Below are 22,036 nucleotides of genomic sequence, written 5' to 3'. Positions count from 1 at the left end.
TGGCTGGGCTATGGACACAGGGGAGGGTATGTGCTCTGGTGAGTGCTGTGAAATGTGTAAGCCTGATTACTCACAGACTTGTACCTCTGGGGCAAATAATACATTATGTTAATAAAAATGTTAATGTAACTCTGAGGTGCTCTTGTCACATTTTTAGCTAGGTGTTTTGTGGTTAAAGACTTATGTAGAAAATAACTTATTTCTAGAAAAACAGTAGTTGGCTATTCCGAAGATTGAATGGCTATTTCAAGTGTCAAGGTCAGGAATATCTAGGTGTAGGTGAACTTTGTTCACTTAATGGGGTAAAGGGAAGAAAATGAAGCAGGTACCAAGATGGAGATTATGCTTGGGGAAAGCCCCAACCACCATCTCCCAGGATACATTTAAGCAGAAGACCTACCAACTACTGATGGCAATGGTCCACTCCCAAGGTGTGTTGTATGACTTACTTCAGAACCATTAAGTTGTAATGGTCTTTTTTTTTTTTTTAATTTTTTTTTTAAAGATTTTATTTATTTATTTGACAGAGAGAGAGATCACAAGTAGGCAGAGAGGCAGAGAGAGAGAGGAGGAAGCAGGCTCCCTGCTGAGCAGAGAGCCTGATGTGGGACTTGATCCCAGGACCCTGAGTGAGATTATGACCTGAGCTGAAGGCAGCGGCTTAACCCACTGAGCCATCCAGGCGCCCAAGTTATAATGGTCTTGACAGCTTTACATTTTTGGCCTTTGAGGCAGACAGCTAAGAGATGTACAAGAACATGAACTGGATGAGTACAGTTTTCTTCCTTTGAGTCTTTCATATCTTTCTGTACTCATAAGCAGAAAGACTTGCAACTTTTTACAAAAGTAGATTCTAATCTGGACCATTAGATATGGCATATCTGATTTAAAAAATTATATAACATTTTCTAGTTTTTATGTTCCACAATTAAATTCAAAAGATAGAATACTCTTAACCATATACAGTGGTTCCAAATACCTCAGATTATTCAGTGATGCTCCAAAATTTTTTTGTTGTTGTTCAGAAAATTCTGTTAAGTCCATTATTCTATTTTTTTTTTAATTTTTTTTATTATTTTTTTTTTTTTTAAAGATTTTATTTATTTATCAGAGAGAGAGAGAGCACAGGCAGACAGAATGGCAGGCAGAGGCAGAGGGAGAAGCAGGCTCCCCGCAGAGCAAGGAGCCCGATGTGGGACTCGATCCCAGGACGCCAGGATCATGACCTGAGCCGAAGGCAGCTGCTTAACCAACTGAGCCACCCAGGCGTCCCAAGTCCATTATTCTAAATATAATTTTGGTTCATCATTCTTTCTGCATTCTTTAAGTTCCTGCCTCTCTTTGAAGAAAGTGAGTACAATGGCAGTAGTATCTACATGTTTTATAACATCTTTAGATTATATGGATTTTTAGCTCATCATTAAAATACAGGTTTAGACCAAGGAATGCAAATCGTATTTCAATAATCTGTGATTACTTGCCTGCTCTTTTGCATGCAGTATTTGACTTGCTTGCAATCCGTGTCAAAGTATTTTATGTATTTTACAACTACTACATGCTACTTTGTCTCTTTCTCATTTTAGTGCTGCTTTTTTAAAAAAAAGGTTGCAAATAAATAAAGTTTGCAACACTGTTTTCACAAGTAAGAGTTCCTTTCCCTTGCACGTGTGTCCATTTATCTGTAAAGACTTTTATAAATAAAAAACACGAAAATACAGCTGTTCACTGGTTTTTTAAAATCTTTGCACATATTCCATTTCGCTCTCTTACCCTAACTGAAAAAATTCCTAATGGCTTTGGTGCTGTAAAACCGGTGTCTGCCAACACCTTTTTTTCACTTTTGTCAGTGAACTTCTACTGGATTTTTGTCCCTTTTCTTCTTCTTTAGATGCACTACAGAGACCATTGTGTTCTTGTTTTTCCACATAAGATTTGGTTAGCTGATAATCTTTTTTTTTTTTTTGGTATTCAAATGGAAATTGAGCAGGCCTGTGTTTTTTTAAAAATGTATTTGTTTGTTTAGATGTGGGTGTTCCTCCCACTTCAGAGAGCTGTTGCTCTGCGTCTGTCATTCCAGCACCTGGCATTTAGTAGTCCCTCAGGAGAGATTGGATAAGCTAACGAGCTATTCAAGATGGACTTGTACTGTCTGGGCTTGAGAAAGTGCACACCTAGACCCCGGTCTGCCAGCCAAGGGTGTATGGTCTATATCTTTGTTGGACAGTTCAGTTCCTGTGCACTCTTTCCTGTCTTTCACACTTCGTTCTGGTTTCACAGGTGGCCTTTCTCTTGGGTGTCTTGTTTCTGAGATAGAGTAGGATTCTGTACTGTTTGCCCCAATGGTGATGGCGGATTCCATTTGCTGACCTATTCTGTCTGAATGATTTGCATCCTTGTTTTCGTTGCCAGGTTTGCCAAGGAACGCAGGCTGAGAATATGGAGAGACTATGTGGCTCCCACTGCTAATTTGGACCAAAAGGACAAGCAGTTTGTTGCCAAGGTGAGTCATTCTTGGCATCTTAAGATGCCTGGTGGACATTGTCAGCTAGTGCTAATACAAAGATCTGAACAGTCAACCCAGAGCCGACGTGTTTCTGTTTTAAGCCACTGGGGTTTGCATGCGTGTGCAGTGATTGCATGCGTGTGTGTGTTTATTGCAGGGGACTTGGAAACTGTAAGAGCTTTCTTGTCATACATTTGCGTAACTTCATTTAGAGTTCGTAAGACTTCTGTCTGCCTGATAAAATGGCTTTTTCTTCGATTTTCCTGTCAGAGTGTATGTGAACTCAAACTTCTTTCTTCTGTTTGTGGCCTCTCATGGTTTTGAGTTTTTTCTCATGTGATGTGTTTTTCTGAGAGCTCTCCTGAAGTGTCCCAGGATGGATTCCTTTGACAGGAACCAGTACTTTTGAATAGACTGTTTGGGTCCAGCAACGCGCTGTATTTCTTCTTAGTTGATCGGTTTGATATCTTGAGTGGTAGGCCAGTTTTCCTCACTTTCCCAAAATGCTGTGATGTTTTCCAGTCTGTTTTTACTTTTGGGAAGAGAAACTTATGTTTTTTTTTTAAGAGGTTAATTAACATATCTATCCACTTAGAGGTGGCTGGCCCATATGAGTTTAAGATGGGAAGCCACTAGGTGGCACTGTCAGCCTGAAAAAATCATGGATTGGTTTCTTTTAGACTGGTAAAAATTTTAAGTCTCTGAGGAATTGTCTGAATTTCTTCACTTTCTTTTTAATGGTGCCCAAGACAATAAGTCACAGAGTACTCAAGTGTCTTCTTTCCCTCTTGTAGTAGGTGGTCCATCTCCAAGCAGCTGTCAAGTTAGCCATAATTGGGTCTTTAGTGGACATTAATGGGAATAGTCCTGGGTTGGATTATCCTCCCCTGCAGGAGTCTCCCCCCATGCAGGATTCTCCCCATCCTTCCAAGTCTTGGTACAGACCAGAATGAAACCTTGCTTCCTTTCTGTGTGAGGACCATACTAGTTTGGAAACTTGGGCACAGTTGTTCTGCCTAACTGGAACTTACTTGCTTCTGCACGTGTTTCCTGTATCTCTTCTGTTTTAAGACTATAGCCACACAGTGAAAGGATAATCATTCACTAAACAAAGGATTCAGGCCTTCCAGTTTTCACCATCACTTTGAGAGGCTGTGATACTAGTGATGTAGATGAGGCTTGGGGGGTCCTTTATTTTGTATTGTCCATCTTGGCCCCTTCCAGTTAAAACTGAGTTTATAGAGAAACCCAGAAGATTTTGGAGGATTTTGAGCCTTTGGTCATTGGGGGAACTCTAATGCATTGCTGAAGGAAGAAATTCTAGAGATTAGATGCTTGAGTCTATAGTGTGTATTTTTCTTAAATATGACTTCATTGATAACTAGAAAAGAACTGGCACATTTCCTCTTTAAATCTAGGGTTCCAGGATATGTGTGTTGTGTTTTAAAACAGAGTGAGGCTCTTTTTCATGATGATGAAGTTCTGTTTGTTGAAATGGTGGAATAGAGGAAATTGCCTCTAAAAACCATCTAAGGATTATGGGGAATAGCCTTTTTCCTGTAGTATCTTTAATATAAATTTAGGTCATTTGGATGTAGGCCTGCTTAGAGAGCAGAGAGAGAGAGAGATGTATTTGTAGGTAGATAAGTGGTTTTAAAACTTCCTGAGTTTTAGATATCCTTCAGCGTCACTATTATCCTTTTAAATAGGAGAAAAACATAAAAAGGAGAAGAAAAAACCCTCAAACTAGATGAAACTACTGTCACACAGTGTTTTAAAAAAAAAAGTTTATTATACTGTCTGTCCCAGGGTTGGCAGACTGTGGCCCATGGCCCAAGTCTGGCCCACTACTGTTTTGTATGGCCTGTGAAGTATTGGATGGGTTTTATATAGAAAAAAGATGGGTTTTACATGAAAATGATATGACATTTAAATATCAGTGTCATGAATAAATTAGATCATGGCCACGGTTTTTTGTTTGTTTACATGTTGTCTATAGCTGTTTTTATGATACAGTGGCAGGGGTGAGTAGTTGCGACAGAGACTATATAGCCTGCAAAGCCTAAGATGTTTGCTCTTAGACCCTGCACAGAAGAGTGTGCTGACCCTTTATCTCTACCAGTCCTACTCAGAGTGCCTTGATAGAATGTAAGAAGCTTGAGCCATAATGTAAATCAAGGCATTGCTTCTTTCATCAAGAAAATCTTGCTCCTGAAAAGAACGTCAGCAATGTTCTCGGTGATGTAGTTGATTTATGTTCTGGTACAAGCTCCTTCTCTCTTTGTAGACTGGCAGCCACTTTTGAGTAGTACTGAGCTGTATTCTTTTGTGTATAATTTTCAAGTTGGTAAGTTTTTATTTTTTAATGCATAAAAATTTAAAGAACTCTGTGGGCATATTAAATGTATTAGTCCATTTTCCCAGTCCCTTTAGGCAGCCATTTTCAATTCTTGGCTCATCTGCATCTTTGAATAAAATGATTATATCACTCTTTTCTTAACTTTCCAGTGTTAGGTATGACCCTTTTCCTGCATATCATGGAAGATGAGGATTCACTTGGGTGTGCATGTACTTTTCCCTAATCCTTCCAATAGGAGTGTATCCTAATTCTTGTCCAATCTTTACTTTGTAAATGCTGATTACCACTGAGCCATATGATACATTATGGTTACCATTTCATTTCCTGCAGAACTTTTTGTTTACCCTGGATTTAATAATTTTAAAAGTTTATGTATTTTTTATGTACGTAATAATTTGACCCCCAGACTCCACCTCTGTAAATCTCTTCTGAAGACATTGATTCAACCTGTTATTTTTATCTTTTTCAATAGTACTTTTCAGGAGCCTTATGACCTGTACCAATTTGGACGAGTTCTTTTGTTCTTCTTTTTTCATTGTTCTAGAGCTGTCATCTATGGATATCTTCACCATTTTCCTGGGGTTTTCTTTGCCTTACTTTGGGTTGGAGCTATGTTTGCTGGATCCCATGGCTTCTTTATAATTTACTACTTTATTTTGGTGGCACACATTCTCTAGCTCTTTGGGAAGAGTGCTTGGCAGGTAAATGTTTTGAGACTTTTCATGTCTGTTTTGTAATTACACTTGATCAAATGTTTAGCTGGATACAGAATTTTATGTTAGAAATTATTTTCCTTCAGAATTGTGAAGGCATTGCTCCACTGTCATTTAACTATTGGGAGATTTTTTTTTAAGAAGTCTGATACCATTTTGATTCCTCATCCTTGTAAGATTTTTTTCTTTCTGTGAAATCTTCACATATTCTTTTTTTATATTTAAGTTTCATAAAGGAGTACTGTGTTTATCCATGTGGGAACATAGTATGCTTTTTAATTCTTAGTTCTTTTGTCTGGGAACTTCAACTATTTTTTGTTGTTGATTTCCAACAAGTTTCTCTGGTCTTTTCTAGCAGATGTTTGACTTTGTTGACTGGTCTTCTAATTTTTCCCTCCTGTTTTTCATCTTTCTTTCTTATTCTTTCTAAATTTTTTAATATTTACCTTTTGGCCCTGCTACTGAGTATTTCATTTTTGATACTGTATTTTAAGAGCTTGCTTTTTGTTGTTGTTGTTCTCTGTTTCTTTTATTTCTTTTTATTGAAACATAGTTGGCATGTAGCATTATATTAGTTTCACGTGTATAACATAGTGATTTGATGATTCTATACATTATATAGTGCTTTCCATAAGAGTAGTTACGATCCGTCATCGTACGAAGCTATTTTGTAATCATTGACTATATTTCCTATGCTGTACTTTTCATCTTCATTATTTATTTTATAACCTCTTTACCTATTTTGCTTTTACCATTTCCATCAACCCTCATTCCTTCTAGCAACCACCAACTTGTCCTCTGTATTTATGAGTCTTTCATTTTATTTGGTTGCTTGTTCACCCATTGTGTTTTTCTGTTTTCTTAAGATTCCATGTGTAAGTGAAACCCTCTGGCATTTGTTTTTTTCTGTGTGACTTATTTCACTTAGCATATCCCCTAGGTTCATCCATATTGTTATACATGGCATGATTTCACTTTTTAAGGTGGAGTAATATTCCAGTGTGTGTGTGTGTGTGTGTCTGTCTGTACATACCACATCTTCTTTATCCATTCATCTATCAGTGGTTAGGTTGCTTTCGTATCTTAGCTGTTATAAAGCTGCAGTAAACATAGGGGTGCATGTATCTTTTCAAATTAGTGTTTTTGTTTTCTTTGAGTATGATCTATCTGTCTTTCTTTTTTTTTTAGAACCTCCATCCTGTTTTCTGCAGTGCCTGCACCAATTTATATTCCCACTACTGATGCGTGAGGACTCCCTTTCCTCTGCATCCTCACCAACACTTCTTTTTGATACTAGCCATTCTGACAGGGCTGAGGTGATATCTCATTGTGGTTTTGATTTGCATTTTCCTGGTGATGAGTGAGGTTGAGCATCTTTTCATGTCTGTTGGCCATCTGTATGTCTTCTTTGGAGAAATGCCTGTTCCAAGTCCTCTGTCTGTTTTTAAATTAGATTGTTTTTTGGTATTGTTCTGTTGAGTTCTTTATATATTTTGGATATTAACCCCTTATCAACAGATACTTCATTTGCAAGTATCTTCTGTTCAGTAGCCTTTTCATTTTTGATGATTTCCTTTGCTGTCCAAAAGCTTTTTAGCTTGATGTAGTTTCAATAGTTTATGTTTTGCTCTTGTTTCCCTTGCCTGAGGACACAGATCCAGAGTAAAATATTGCTAAGGTCAATGACCAAGAGATCACTGCCCATGTTTTTATTTTAGAAGTTTTATGCTTTCAGGTCGTACAGTTAGGTCTTTAATCAATTTTTAGTTTATTTTTGTGTCTGATGTAAGAAAGTGATTTGGTTTCATTCTTTTGCATGTTGCCGTCCAATTTTCCCAGCACCATTTACTGAAGAGACTGTCTTTTCTGTATTGTATATTCTTTCTTTCTTTGTTGTAGATTAATTGACCATATAGCACGAGTTTATTTCTGGGCTCTTTATTCCATTCTGTTGATTTATGTGTCTATTTTCTCTTGTTATTTTTTAATAGTAATATCACTTGTTTCAGAGATGAAATATCATCTATTATCTTTCAGAGGAATTAATTATAATTTTTTGAAAAATTTCTTTTCCCTGCATAGTATGTATTTCCCAAGTTGTTTTTAATTCTCTTTGGTTATTTTGGCCCTTTTTTTTTTTTTTTTTTTTTTTGTATTTGTATGAGATACCTGGTGATCCTTGCTTATCTCTCTTACTTAGGATGAGGTCTTGAACACTGGGTTAAAAGCAGTGAACTTGTATAGGGGGTTTATGGTGTAGATCGGGAAATCCAATCATAGGTTTTGGTCCCATTTTCATCTCCACTTGAGAGTCCTGATTTGACAGTTTCTTTGTCTTGGCAGGTGGAGGAAGTTTGCAGTATAAATCTGATTGGCTATTATGTTTTCTTATCACTAGCCAGGATTCAGCTTCTGTGGAGTCTGTTTCCACTCATCCATCTGCTTTCTAGCTTCCAGTGTTTTGTTGCCATTTTCCTCTCTTCCATTATCTTTATCCTATTGGACTTATCCCCCCAGCCCAAATCCATTTATTTTTGTTTAAAGGTATTTAGGGAGGGTGCCAAAGTCAATGTTTGAACTTGCTTTAGTTTGTTCATAATGTTCCATTGTAAGACTGCATAATTTATATAACCAGCCCCCAATAGGTCGATATTCGTATAGTGTATAATTTTTCCATTATTCAGAAAATGGCATAAATCTCTATGTAAACAGCATTTATTTCCACAGGAATGTTTTAGAGCACATTTGCCAAATAGCTTTCTAGGAATGTTAACCATGTGTAGTCCTACGTGTGTTCATTTTCTAAGATGTTATAGAACACAGGTGGACCCACTTTTTCTTAAGGGACCATATAGTAAATACATTATGTTTTGTGGGATATGTGTCTCTGTTGCAACTACTTGACTCTGCTACCATAGCAAGAAAATAGACTGTAGATATTATGTGGATGAATAGGCATGGTTGTGTTCCAGTAAAACTTGATTCACAACAATAAGCAGTGGGCTAGATCGCCCTTGGGTCATAGTTCGCTATCTCTCGTTGTAGACCATGGGATATCCACATTACATCCAAAAGGAAAAAAATGATCTGCATTTCTTTTCATAACCTAGAGCCCAACTGCTATTTTGTAATCCTTTTACCTGATATAAAATGTCTGTTAATATTAATGCTACTTTTGTGGCACCTAGGTGGCTCATGTGGTTAAGCGTCTGCCTTTGACTCAGAGCATGATGTCTAGGTTCTGGGATCAAGCCTCATATATGGCTCCCAGCTCAGTAGAGTCTGCCTCTCCCCCTGCTTGTGCTCCCTCTCTCTCTCTCAAATGAATAAATCTTTAAAAAAAAATTTAAAAATACTAATGCTGCTTTTTCAAGGAAACCTAAAAGGGTTCTAAGGTACCCTAGGACATCACAAACCTAATCTGACAGTCCTACAAGTTTTTACTGAAGGCTTCTGCTCTGAGGCTCATAGGACTGTAAGGCCAGAACAAATAATGGCTTTCTCTTTAGCACTCACTTGCCCTGTGTCCTAGAAACTATCGTACAGGGATCAGCTAAATAGCTTGAAAAAGCCTGCAGAAGATAACCTACGAACTCTTGAACTGGGTGCGTCTTGGGCTCTGTAGGTGATTTCTGGAACTGATGCTGTGGATGAGACGTGCTGGCCACGAGTGTCACTTCTGAGCAACTTGAAACCAACAGAGTATTGCCTTGGTACATGCAGCCTGCTGAAAGAATGCTTTCCATCCTCTGCTTAAACAGTTGCATTTCTAAAGGAAGGATATGCAAGGGGGGGCTCTCCTTGTCTCTCCAGGTTAGCAGAGAAGCATGTTCACTTCACAGTGATTAGCTGAGCCTGCTTGAGACTTTTGTGCCTGTCGTGGCTTGCCAGTTTCCTGCCTGCCTTCCCTGTGGCGTTTTAGCTGATCTGTGCTGTTTGTAGCCATATGGTCCCCTGAGCACGTGGCTTGGCTTCCCTGTCCCTGCTGCTGGATTCTTGGGCCTTGCACATTTTACAGACCTGAATAACACTCAGGGGTGGTGGGAGGGCTGGGGAGTGACAGCATGTTTTCAGGAGGTGCAGTCTTCTTATTGCCCTGCCTGCTTAGAGGCTTCTTGCTTGGTTCTCAGTACCAAGTGATGCCTAAACAAGCAGAGCCCTTCTGCTTTGAGAAAGCACGGAAGAATGAGAAGTGCTTCCTGCTTTCAAGGAGCTTACCATCTAGGGCACTGTCTGAAAGATTACCTTAAGTACTCAGCTGTCAGGACTCGGTGGTCATGTGCAGTTTTGGAGGTCAGGTTGAAGTTCTTCATGGATGCATGCAGTGGATTCTAAGACCGATTTGGTTTGGCCTTAATCATTTTTTGCTGTGCTTCTAGTCATAGCTCTGAATGGAGTTCATTGTCATATGCTTCTTAGAGATGGTTTTTAAGAAAAGCCACCCTTTAATATTTTTGGCTTTATCTAGACTTTCCATTGTATTTACATTTGGTAATGTGGAAAGAATAAAAACAAAAAATACTAGCTATTTCCTGGACTTCTGCCATATGGCTTTCAGGTGAAGAGGAAGTTCTGGGGATCGTTCGGTTAGGAAGATGGCCTCTGCACCAAAAAGAGATGGAGACTTGGTTTGTAGCTTAAGTTGCAGTAAACTGATTTGCTGATAAGAATATAAAGTTGAATTAGAAGAGATTTGTAAAAAATACCTACTTGTTTTTTTCCATTGAGATTTTATTTTTTAGAACAGTTTTAGATTCACAGAAAAATTGAGCAGATGGTACAGAGTTCCCACATTACCACTGCCCTCCTAGTTTTTTCTGTAACCTGACATGGGTATGGTACATTCATTATAATTAGTGTACCAATATTGATATGTTATTATCAAATGAAGTCTTTTCTTTAGTCAGATTTCCTTAGTTTTTCTTCAGTCTGTTTTTCTGTTCCAGAATCTCATCCACCATAGCACACTAAATTAAGTTGTCATGTCTTGTCAGGCTCCTTTTGGATGTGGTAGTCTCTTGGACTTTCTTAGCTTTTGATGACTGTGACAGTTTTGCAGAGTGCTGGTAGGGTATGTTGTAGGGTGCCCCATCTGTTCGGATTCATCTGATGCCTGGTTTCTTTTCAAGTACTTCTTACCAACTAGTCTGCTTACTCATGCTAAGGTGCCTGGAATTATGTGCATCAAGACATTGCTGGGCTTCGTCTTTTGCCCGCGGTACAGGATGCCCGCGGTACCCTTCTGGGGGTGGCTCCAGGCCATTGTTGTAACAGTTACGGTGTACTCCCTTTTTACCCACTTCTGGTGCTGCTTCAGTAGTGTTTCCATGGTTAGCTTGGGGGAGAAGAGACCTAGCACACAGCCTTAGGGAGCAGGAGAAGCAGCTGGGTGTCATGATTTCAGACAGTAATAAGGGTATTTGGTGTCCTATTCCCAGTGGCCCCATCAAGGGCATTCCTTGGTGGCACCCAGAGAAGCCCTGAGTGTGCTGATGGTCCTTTTATTTTTGTCCAGCACTGATAATTTAGCAGCTTTGAGAGTATTGGTAGTTGCATCTGGGGAGCTATTCTGAGGATCTCCTTAGTGCAGGAAACTGTTGATGGCTCTTTTTGCTCATTTTATATATGCTGCAGAGGTTTAGGAAGCTGCCCTTGGCCTCCCAGTGAGCACTGTGGACGGGCTCTGCAGATGGGGATTGTGGCAGCAGGCCAGAGTTGGGAATGGATGTCCCTTGCCCCTGACAGAACTCTGCACTTCTCTTGACTTGTGGCAGCCCTTAGCCTACACTTATCATCATTAAGGCACTCATTTTTCCTTTTACAGTTGGGCTTCAGGAAATGGAGAAATTGGATTTAGGGCTTGTATTGTGAATCCAGCTAGTGACTTTTGCTGTGCAGAAGCCCCATCCCTTAGGTTATCTCCTGGAGTGTGTTGTTTGGTAGGTGTGTATAGGGGATCTGTTAGCTTGCAGAGAGAGCGAGTGACGTGGGCATACAGAGACTTACCCTGGTGAGGGCACCGTAAGAAATAGACGGTTGGAAATGTGGTCTGCGATGGTGCTGATGAGCAGGCTCTGAGCAGTAATCTACTCTGCATTTTACTTATTGCACAGTACGCGACTATAACCACTATTTTATTGCTTCTTCCGTGTCTCTGCTCAGGAGCTGCTTGTTCTCTGGACAGTAATGACACAATTTAGAGAGGAATAAAAAGTCATAAACCCCACTTACATGCACACGTTGACACACACGCGCACTTACCATACACCTCTTCATCAGAAGGCCGAGCCTCGTTAGGTTGCCAGCATCAAGAGTGTGCAGTTCCTGAAGAGGAGGTTTCTAATCAGGGAGATGCCGAGCAGAGAGTCTGCTGCTGAGGTCTGAAATTTACAGCTCGAAGAATCCATTTGCTGCTGCTGCTAACACATTCTAAGGGGTGACGAATACCAGTAACTTGTCGCAGGGGTATGCTCAGATCTTCGCATTCTATAATCAGGGGGTGAAGGTATGAGCACTATGGTGTTTTCCCTGGTTTTATTCTCTGAGCATGACGAGGGAGTGGAGAATATCTAGGTATTTCTCATGTCTCGATTATGGGAATTTCCTTATGTTTTTGGCACTTGATAAATTAATAACAGTTAGTTTAAGTGTGAGAAGAATGTATAGCTCTGTGCATCACTGAAATTTCAAAATACTGGGAAGTGTGTGATGGTCTTGTCCTTTGAGGGAGGAGCAGTATTGATATGCTGTAGTGGTGTTTTGCTTGGTATGGCTTTGTGGAATTTTTCTTTTCTTTGGTTTGAAGGTAGGATAGCAAAATAGCCTGTATCGTGGATATGTCACCCCGTGAAAGTTTTGTATCCAGTTTATGATGCTTCTCCTTTTACCCAAATGTGGGATTTTGAAGGATAGAGAAATTACTAGCTGTGGTCTTTCTTTTTTGTTCAGGTTGGCCAAGCCACTACTGATACCTTTAGGGAGTAGGTGGAATATGCCACTGTGGTGGGCATTTTTGCTTGGCATTAATGTGCCTAGATGGTAATGGGTTTTTCTCAGTTGGTGAGTCTATAGTTTTGGTTATACCTTCTGGGCTGTTTTTAAGTTCTGTGTGATTCTTCTTTGCTTTTGGGGGTCCGGTAGACTTTCTTACCAGCCATACCCAGGTAACCAGCCCTGACCTTGTGGTCCTTATGTGACCACAGATCTTGCTTTTGATTGCACTTGGACTTCACCAGTTTTTTCTGGCCAGGTGAGTTTTGGGTTCTGGCTGTCTGGATTTTAGTGTTTAGCTTTTGCTATTCTCAGACCTGTCAAAAAGGTTAAAGCAGAATGGCAATGGCTATTTGAGACTGGTCTTTTGCCATGTTGAGGTTTAAGGTTAACCTTATGTATTTGAAAATTAAAAATACCTGCTCTCCTCCTCTATACCATTCTTTCTCAGACCTTTCATTACTCTTCTGGTCACTGGCCTGTTTTTCCCTACACTTGGTTCCCATTACTTATGGTGGTAAAATCCAGGGATATCTTCCCATCTGCCAGCCATATAGTTAGCCTTCTATGGACTACAGCTGGATTCCAGCTGTCCTCGCTCTTTTTTCATTCATTCTCTCTTATGGCACTTTTTTCCTGCTATTTCCTGTCACATATAATTTCTCACCTGCTTTTGGTTTTTGTTCATCCTTCACATTGTCGCTTCAATCAGTCTTTACTCTTTTTGGTGTGTGGTTGGCTGGTTCTTTGGAAAAGGTAGAGAATAGCCATTTTTGGAAGAGCCTGCAAGTAAATGGGTGTATTCTGTTTTAAAAGATGTGAAGCCTTCCAGGAAATAGTTAGTGACGGCTCTTACAGGGTACTTATCAGTATGATATTCACCAGAGCAAAGCAGAGTCTAGCTCCTTTTGTTTCTCACATGAAAGAGAAGGGGAATTTTGCGAGTGTGCCCTCACTGTGGCAGCTGACCCTGTAGTTTGTTCAGCTGCCTGTTGGCTCCTGATGGGGCCTGATTGAAGCCTGGGAGAGTTGGTTTTGATTCTGCAGACAAAGGGGATGGTGACGGTGATTTGTAGTCAATAGCTACCTTGTAGAAAAGTATTACTTGTTTAAAAAAAAACCCCAAAACCCAAAAACCCAAACAGCCTTGTAACAACAGCCTCTGAATATAATCAAATGAATTGTAGACTTCTAGATGAATTATGGGTTCTAGTTATAACCCCAATGTGGTCCTAGGTAGTTTCAGTGCATTTTCCTTCTGTACACATTGGTGGAATGTTCTAATAATCTCCACAAAGGAGTATTTGTGCTTTTGCCCTTTGAATAGATATCCTTGTAGGTTACCCAAGAGTGGAAGTTAATCTTCTTTCACTAAAAGAAGATGTTACCGATATTGGGGTCTAAAACAAAGTTGCCTGTAGTAGTTCTCTGAAGAGTTGGCTTTCAGAGAAATTGAAGTAATCTTAGCAATATAATGTTTCTGCCCTGAGATTAACAGCTGAGCCTTTCCTTTTCCACATTGTGATGACAGCTCTTTTTGCCCTTCGCTTGTCTTTGGTTTTTCTGCTCTGTTTTGGTGCATTCTATTTTGGTTCTTATTTGGTGCTGATGTCTTCTAATCCAGCCCTTGCCTCTTTTCCTAGATTCACACTGAGCTAGGAATTTGATTTTAGTTTAGAACCTGTTTCAAGGAATAACAGAGAGACTAGATGTCCAGTAAGCTTTGTAGTTAACCACAAGTTTTGGTCAGGGCAAAAGATAAAGAAGATCATTTTTATGTTGCCTCATTGAGAAATCATAACAAGGTCTTTGGGGACTAATAATTATAGCACTGTTTGCTCCAACATCGTTGCACTGTGAAGGATGATATTGGATCTACCCCCAAATGGCTGTTGATCTGACTTTTCTCTCTATGACTGTGGCGGGTCTTGCTCCTTACCATGTGCGCTGGGAGGTCTGGGCCATTGGAGCAGGTTTAAGCATTTTTGCCTTGTGCCCACAGGTGATGCAGGTGCTGAATGCAGATGCCATTGTCGTAAAACTGAACTCTGGTGACTACAAGACCATCCACCTGTCCAGTATCCGGCCACCGAGGCTGGAAGGGGAGAACACGCAGGTGAGAATAGGGAGGCAGCGGAGCCTCTTTATAAAAACCGAAGGGAAGATGCTGGAGAATACTTACTTAAACATGGTACATAGGTGTGAGAATGCGAAAAGACAATATTTTAAATCTCTAGGGTATTGCTTCCTAATCTCTGCAGCCTAACTATCATTGGGCAGGCGTCAGTTTCTCTTGAACGACACTTACTGCTCTGCTTCGTCTTGGGCAGGCGTTGCTGGCATTATTCCCTAAGGGGTTTGAGAGGAGTTAGGGCTGGGATAGATGGGCAGTGGTTAAGGACAGCGTTTAAGTTTTATAAATTAGCAAGATTTTACTTCTCTGAGAATAAAGAGAGAAGTATCTTTATCTCATGTGCATGATTATAAGGCCTGGTCATTTTGATTTGAAAGTTCCATATGTTTTATTCCAGGAAGAAATGAATCTTGGTATACATATTCTCTGGGGTCACTTGCTTATCTGTTGAAAGTGGTAAGGGTAATTATTAGTTACACTGTTCTGTGCTATTTGTTGGATCTTTTGGCAACAAAGTTGCTTGTCTAACCAATGCATATAATTGGGGGTATATCAATTTTGAGAATGCTTAGAATCAAAACTGGGAGTTCGTAGTTGCAGGCAGTTTTGTTTTAATTTTTCTCGTCCTTTCCATTGTTATGAGAGGTTGGAGATAGGGATTAAAATTTTTCTTGAATTTGTTTGGTTATATCTTGCTTTTACAGACTTCTTTCCAACTCTTCTTTTTTACCCTCTGATCACTACAGGGTGGAACTGGTTGTAGAACTGGGTCCACTGTGAGAGCCAGTGCTACAGGCAGGTGTTTGGCTAGTTTTCAGAAATTAAGCACAGCGTGGTTCACATTAGTCCTTCATGCTTTAATTTATCCCTTTTGTAGTTCTAAAGACAGGATATTTGCTTTTCTGATGTTTTGCACGTATACGTGTCTTGGTGCGTTTACCAGTTGAAATTCATGCCCTGTTATCATTTGCATGAGAGTTTACAGAAAGCCCGTAAGAGTAAAATAAAAATATCATGATTGTCTTTTGAATCAGATCGTGCATAAGAAACATATACAGGATGGATTCTTTGAATGTCTGGCCAATCAGTTCATTCTCTTTTTCTCCCCCCGACAGAGGAGGCAGTTTAATGCGGCAAATGGTATTGTGGTAAGGTTGAGAATTTAAATGCATGAAAGCCTAGAAATGCCAAAATAAGGTTCTCTCAGTAACTGTAGCTGTGCCTCATTGCACAGAGTAAATAGACATCTCCAATTTTATCAGTATTGGGAGTACTCCACGATTCGCATCTGTGCCATGCAGTTGGAATTAAGGTTCCCACAGCAACCACAACTTTGAAATTCTTGAACGTTAATTTTTGTGCCTGCATCATTGGCCAAAGCATTATGTTAATGTAGACTATGTAGCTGAATTTCAAGCAGTTTTTAAGGAGGATGGGGATGCTGTAGCTTAGGTAGGGTGAATAGCAGGTTTTCAGGAGTAATAGGAACTACTGCTGAGAATTTTTCTCCTCACAAGGTAATGGATGGATTTTCCCTTAGCCTAGTAGATAGCGGGAAGTTGTTAGAATATATTCCCTAGTTTAGACAGGATCCTGTTTATGGAATTCCTTGTTCTTTACCAAAGTAGGTTGTCTCTTATTTTTTATTTTATTTTTAACTTCTGTTTACTTCTGAGATCTCAACTTCATTTTAAGAAAGTTTGAAGTAAGGCTTAGCTGCAAGAGCCTATGATATATGACTTAGATGAAGTGAGTAATGATTTTTTTTTAAATTTCTTAAATTACTTTGAAAGATTTTAATGAGGTAGTCATGTAAGAAATAAGTTAACATAATGTGCTTTGAGTACAATGGTGGAGGGTGCCGTGAAGGACCCAGTTACAGTGGGCACTCAAGAGATGTCTCCCCAGTAGGAACTAGCATACCTCTTGAGTGTTCAGTGATGAAAAGTTGGCAGGTGGAAGAGGGGTACTTCTATTTTTTTTTTTTAAAAAGATTTTATTTATTTATTTATTTATTTATTTGACAGAGAGACAGATCACAAGTAGGCAGAGAGGCAGGCAGAGAAAGAGAGGGAAGCAGGCTCCCCGTTGAGCAGAGAGCCTGATGCAGGGCTTGATCCCAGGACCCTGGGATAATGACCTGAGCCGAAGGCAGAGGCTTTTAACCCACTGAGCCACTCAGGTGCCCTGAAAGGGTACTTCTTGACCAATGGTGCTCCATAGATCTATAATGCAAGCCGCAAATATGAACTATATTTGTTATTTAAAATTGCTTAGTAGTTATATTGAAAACATCATTTTTAATACATTTTATTTTACCTAATATATCCAAAATGGTATCATTTCAACATTTTTTTTTAAAAAAGATTTATTTCTTTTAGAGAGAGAGTGTGCCTGCTTATGCTCCAGCGCAGGCAGTGAGAGGGTTAAAGGGAGAGGTAGAGAATGTCAGGCCAATTCCCCACTAAGCTAGGAGCCTGAAGCAGGGCTCAATCTCTCAATCCAGAGATCATGACCCAAACCCAGATCACAAATTGGGTGCTCAACTGACTGAGCCAACCAAGCACCACTCATTTCAATATTAAATGAATGTAAAAAGTTAGTAAGGTGTTTTACTTGATTTGATTTTTACCAAGTCTTTGAAATCTGGTGTTTTTATACTTGGGACACCTTTCAGTTTGTTCTAGTTTATTTCTAGAGCTGAACAGCCACCTGTTTGTCGTGACTTCTGTAGTGGACAGCATCGGTTTAGAACTTAAAATGAATGAGTTGCTTCTTGGCCTTTTGGCTAAGATCAAGTGTAGAAATTAAAATGAGTGGGTTTGGGTTTGTCATCCTTGGTAAGTATTTACTGGGTATCTGCTTTGCACCAGATACTATGCTGGCGATGCAACAGGGAATAAACTTTCAGGGAATCATTGTTATGGAACTTTAGAACCTAGCAGGGGAAATACATAAGTAATTTCATTTATGTGAAGGGTTATTAAAGAAAAGTTTAGAGTTTATAAGAATGTATAATCTGGGAAGGCTTCTTGGAGGAAGTGACATGGAAAGCCTCAAGGGTGACTAGGACGAAGCTTGGTAAAATGTGGGGAGAAGACAGTTTACGAATGAGACAGCAGTAATGACAAAAGTTGGGCGAATTTGGGAAGAGGTAATGAATGGCCACTGTGGATAGTGCATGAGTAGTTTGATGCCTGTGTGGGTCAAAATGGTGGGGACAGGGCCATATCATGCATGTCCTGTGAACAGCTCAAGATACTGATAAAGAGAGAGACTTGGGGGTATTTTGTATGTCTGGAATGGAGGGTAGTTAATGGTAGGGAGTAGTAAGAAATGGTCTTGGGAGTTGGGCAGAGGCCACATGCTGAAAATGTGTGCCATACTTTTAGATTTTTGTGTGAAGAATTTTAAACTAGGGAATGGCATGTTTGGATTTGAGTACTCTTGCGTTGGTGGCTTGCATTTACAAAACATGAAAGTGATTTGCATTTATAAGAGAAGATCATGCTAGATGAAAACTCATCTGCAAGAAGGATTCTCCTCTTTCTTTTGCTAAGCCCCAGCTGACCAGGGGCCTGGGGGTGAATGGAGTATTAAAGGAGAACTTGGGATGTTTCTTTAGCAGTCTCTATACAGGAGGATTCAGAGTGTTTGCCTTTCTACTTAAAGAATTCCCCAGGACTCTGCTCTCTGCTTACCTTAAAGTTATCAGAGATCTACAGTATGGGTATAGGAATAAAAATCACCTGGGGAATCTCAGTGAAGCCATAGCTATATGTATGTAATGACCGGGAAAGCAGGCATCTCCTTGGACTCTGGCTGGTACATAGTAAGGAATATTAAAAACCATTCCTTGTAACTACAAGGGGAGTCCAGTCAAGTACTCAAGGCATAGATGTTGGCCCTCTGTTAGCCTATGTGGCTTCCTTGTATGAATTAGAGGTGCCCCTTCTTCCAGGTGGCCTCTTATCAGGGCACATGGCTTGGCAAACAGAGTGGTGGCTGCATTTCAGCTCCCATTCAGCCTCTGTCCCCTTGGCCAGTGCTCTTGTGCACAAGAATATGTGGCTGTCGTAGTTAGAACAGGGCTGATTAGAATCTCCAGTGAAAATGTTGGGTATATGTCAGGAATTGGAATGGTCTTGTAGTTACAGAAATGTGGGGTGCTTGAGGATTGTTTGGAGATGACGGATGGACTATGGAGGGCCTTGAGTGAGACACAGAGAGATTGTCTTCTGCTTCTGGAGATCATTGACTTTGAAACAGGGAAACAGCTAAATCTGACTGTTTATGGTATTGGAGCAGAGTGGGAGAAGGTACAGGTTAAGGAACTGGAGGAGTAGGTGAAGAGGGAAGGGAAAATCTTTGCATGAGCTTCCTCAAGGGCAGGCAGATGGCAGCATTGACTCCTGCTGTGGGCTAGGCCTCCCTACAAGCTCCCCAGATGACGATCCAATGGGGTTTGTCCTTCAAGTAAGGAGGGGAGATTCTTCCAATGTTTATCTTACCAAACCCTAAAACCTCTAATAACCTGTCATCAACTTATATAGATTTTCTGAGGCATTTCTACGTTGTGGGATAGTTGGGCAAATTGGATTTTCCTTTTTTGAACACAGAGACAAGTTCTTTTCTCTTAAATTAGACATGAAGGCAAGGTGGTTTTGCCCAAGGCTAACTGTATACTTCCACAACTCTTTTTTGGTTACTTTGTAATGCAGCCAGAAGAAGGGCTCTGGACAAAACAGCATGATCAAAGGAGCTGTTTTCCTACTAGGCAGCTGCTTTCCAATAATATCCAGGGTATCGTGGGTAGCCATTACTCCCCGATTTTGGTTAGAACTGGATTTGTTGCTGGAAAGTGTAACAGGGTTAAAAGCAAGAATGTGTTAATACTTTCCTCAAAGGTTGGAGTCGGATGCCTGATGCTGTTGATTCTGTTTTTGTAGTATCATACTTCTGGATTATTTAGGGTGAATCCACTGTCAATTCCTTGGAAATCTTTACTCCTTCAGGCTGAGTGCCGTTTTGGACACTGATGTATGGTTTTCCTGAGGACCTGAAACCCTGAGGATCAGGGTTTCTCTAAAGGTATACTGTAGTTTGTTTCCCATGAAGAAACAAGTGCTAAATATTGGAGAAAGGCTGTGGCTTTTCTGAGCTACTGCCTAAGAGAAGACAACACATTGTGCAATCTTAGAACTTCCCAGAGAGTGTCTGGCTTTGATCTGAGATGGAGAAACCTAGTGCTCCTAGTGTCTAGGGCTGCCGTGGCTTCGTGTCACACTGGAGTGTTAATGACAAAGGATATATAGCCCCTCTGGGATCTGATGGAGAGACTGTCTTATTCTTCCATGAAGTCGGTTCGGCCTGTACAGTGCTGTTGTAGTGGGCAAAGATAAAAAGCTGGAATTTACCTTGAAAAAGGTACAGAATTTATCCCAGCTCCTGGGTGTTAAGCATGGAAAGTTTGCTTTCAGTTGCAGGGCCTTCTTCCTCAAACTCCCTTATCCATAGAGCCTCTTTTTTCCTCCCTCCCTGCCTCACCAATCCCAACCACCACTTGCCTTCTCTACCTCTCCCATGTGTGTGGTTGCATGCACATCGGTGAGCGCATATGCACGTGCACACACACACCCATACCCACACACACAACCCTTCTGCCTAGGCCTCTGGGAAGTCTGGAAACCTGAAGGTGGATCCTTTCCCGGACCTCACAGCCCCAGGCTTTGAGCTTGTATTTGGTTCCATCTCCCTGTCTTTCACCCTCTTCCTGTGGAACTTCCTCAACACAGGAATGTTCTTTCACAGCAGGCCTCTGGATATTCAGGTGTGGGCACCAGAGGATCTGTTTTGTTCCAGCTGTAATCTGCCTCATCTCCCAGGGTCCTTGCTGCCTTTCTTTGGAGGTGTTTGTTTCCCAGGCCCGACCCCACAGGGCCTTCTCAGTAGGCAGTCATGGCAGACAAGCTGCAGGTAGGCCCGTTAGTGATGTCCTGGGATTCCTAAGGGCTTTTTCACAGAGGCAGGGCAGTTTCGGGTGCTAATAACTCCATTTGTTGTACAGGGCCCCAGGGTGCTTTGCCATTTAGACACGATTAAAAGTGGTTCTCAACCTATTCCCTTCAGTTGAGATTTCTGAAAGCAAGATGACTGGTCCCTCTGGACCCTAAAGCAGAGGACGCTGCCACTGAGAAGCATACCACAGAGAGCTGTGGGGCCGCAGTCCCCAAGTGAAGCCAGGGCAAACCAATAAACCCACTGACTATGATCTCGGGCCTGGGACTGGGAGCATAAGGCAAATAGCAAATTAGAGCGGGATTCCAGCTTGGCATTAAGGAACTTGGAGAAAAGCAAAAGCTCTTTGAAATGGATATAGCATTTCACTGGTTTCCAATGGAGAGACTTGGGGACTGCAGCGATGTGATCAAAAGACGTAGAATATGTCAGAGCGCTGGCAGAGGCATTCTGTACCAGTTTCCGATTTGTTTGATCTGGGCATTTTTGAGAAGAACTCTTGAAACCTCCTTTGTTAGAGGACTGAAAAAAATTACCATTTGGAGACTGTGGGTGGGTCTTAGCTCATCTATTTAAGATTCAGGATGTACGTACTCTGTCATTTTCAAAAGATTAATTCCTGTTCCTCTGCGGCGAGGGCACTGGGAGGCAAGCCTGACTCTTTGTGAGGTCAAGACATTTGGTATCTGGGTAGGTAGCAGGGTTCCTTAAAATATACGTTCCACTGATCTTTCTAAGTGTATTATAGCTGGGAAAAGACAGCAACTGCCTATCTGTTTCCCTTTGATGTACTTTCTTCTCCCTATTACAAATTATATTTTCTTTTGTTTCCTTTAGTTAATGTGTCCCCTTTCTCATGATTTTGCCTATCCCCTTCCAATAATTTTTGTGGGATTTTAACAGTCTCATGGGGCCTGGTGCTTCATCCTTCCCCTAACCATATGCATTTACCTCTTTCAGTCCATCTTCCTCTCTTTCTTCTCTCTTCATTTAATCATTACTATTACACAGTTCTGTATTTTCAATTTATCTAAATCTTCCAAGTGCTGGTGTGTTCATATTTCTTGGCTCTTTTCAGTCCTGTGAGCTGCAGTAATTCTCTGTTGTTTCCAGAGTTGACAGCACCATCATATTTACTGTCCTGTGACCATTTACCATAGCTGCTGTGCGGAGGTAACGGTCTTTCTTACCCTGATTCTTGAAAGCTCCTTTATGCCAGAGATTTCCATACACATAGTCTTTCCCGTCTCTGTATCATCCTTTCCTGTTTATTGATGTCCAGCCTGCTTTCCATTATGAAGCCTAAACTCCACAAGGGG

At 40.7% G+C, this 22,036-nt stretch overlaps 1 protein-coding gene across 1 annotated transcript in view; it reads left to right on the top strand.

The window, feature by feature from the left end:
• SND1 (staphylococcal nuclease and tudor domain containing 1) overlaps positions 1-22,036 on the top strand; it is a 411,376-nt gene that overhangs the window by 47,229 nt on the left and 342,111 nt on the right. The window contains exons 9-10 of the mRNA XM_082694082.1: positions 2,410-2,500; positions 14,568-14,681. Coding sequence (XP_082550208.1) covers positions 2,410-2,500; positions 14,568-14,681 — 205 coding nt within the window. The remainder of the gene's footprint in view (positions 1-2,409; positions 2,501-14,567; positions 14,682-22,036) is intronic.

This window comes from Mustela nivalis, assembly GCF_964662115.1.
Source record: "Mustela nivalis genome assembly, chromosome: 12".
Lineage (NCBI taxonomy): Eukaryota > Metazoa > Chordata > Mammalia > Carnivora > Mustelidae > Mustela > Mustela nivalis.
This window is presented reverse-complemented; position numbering and strand designations above follow the sequence as displayed.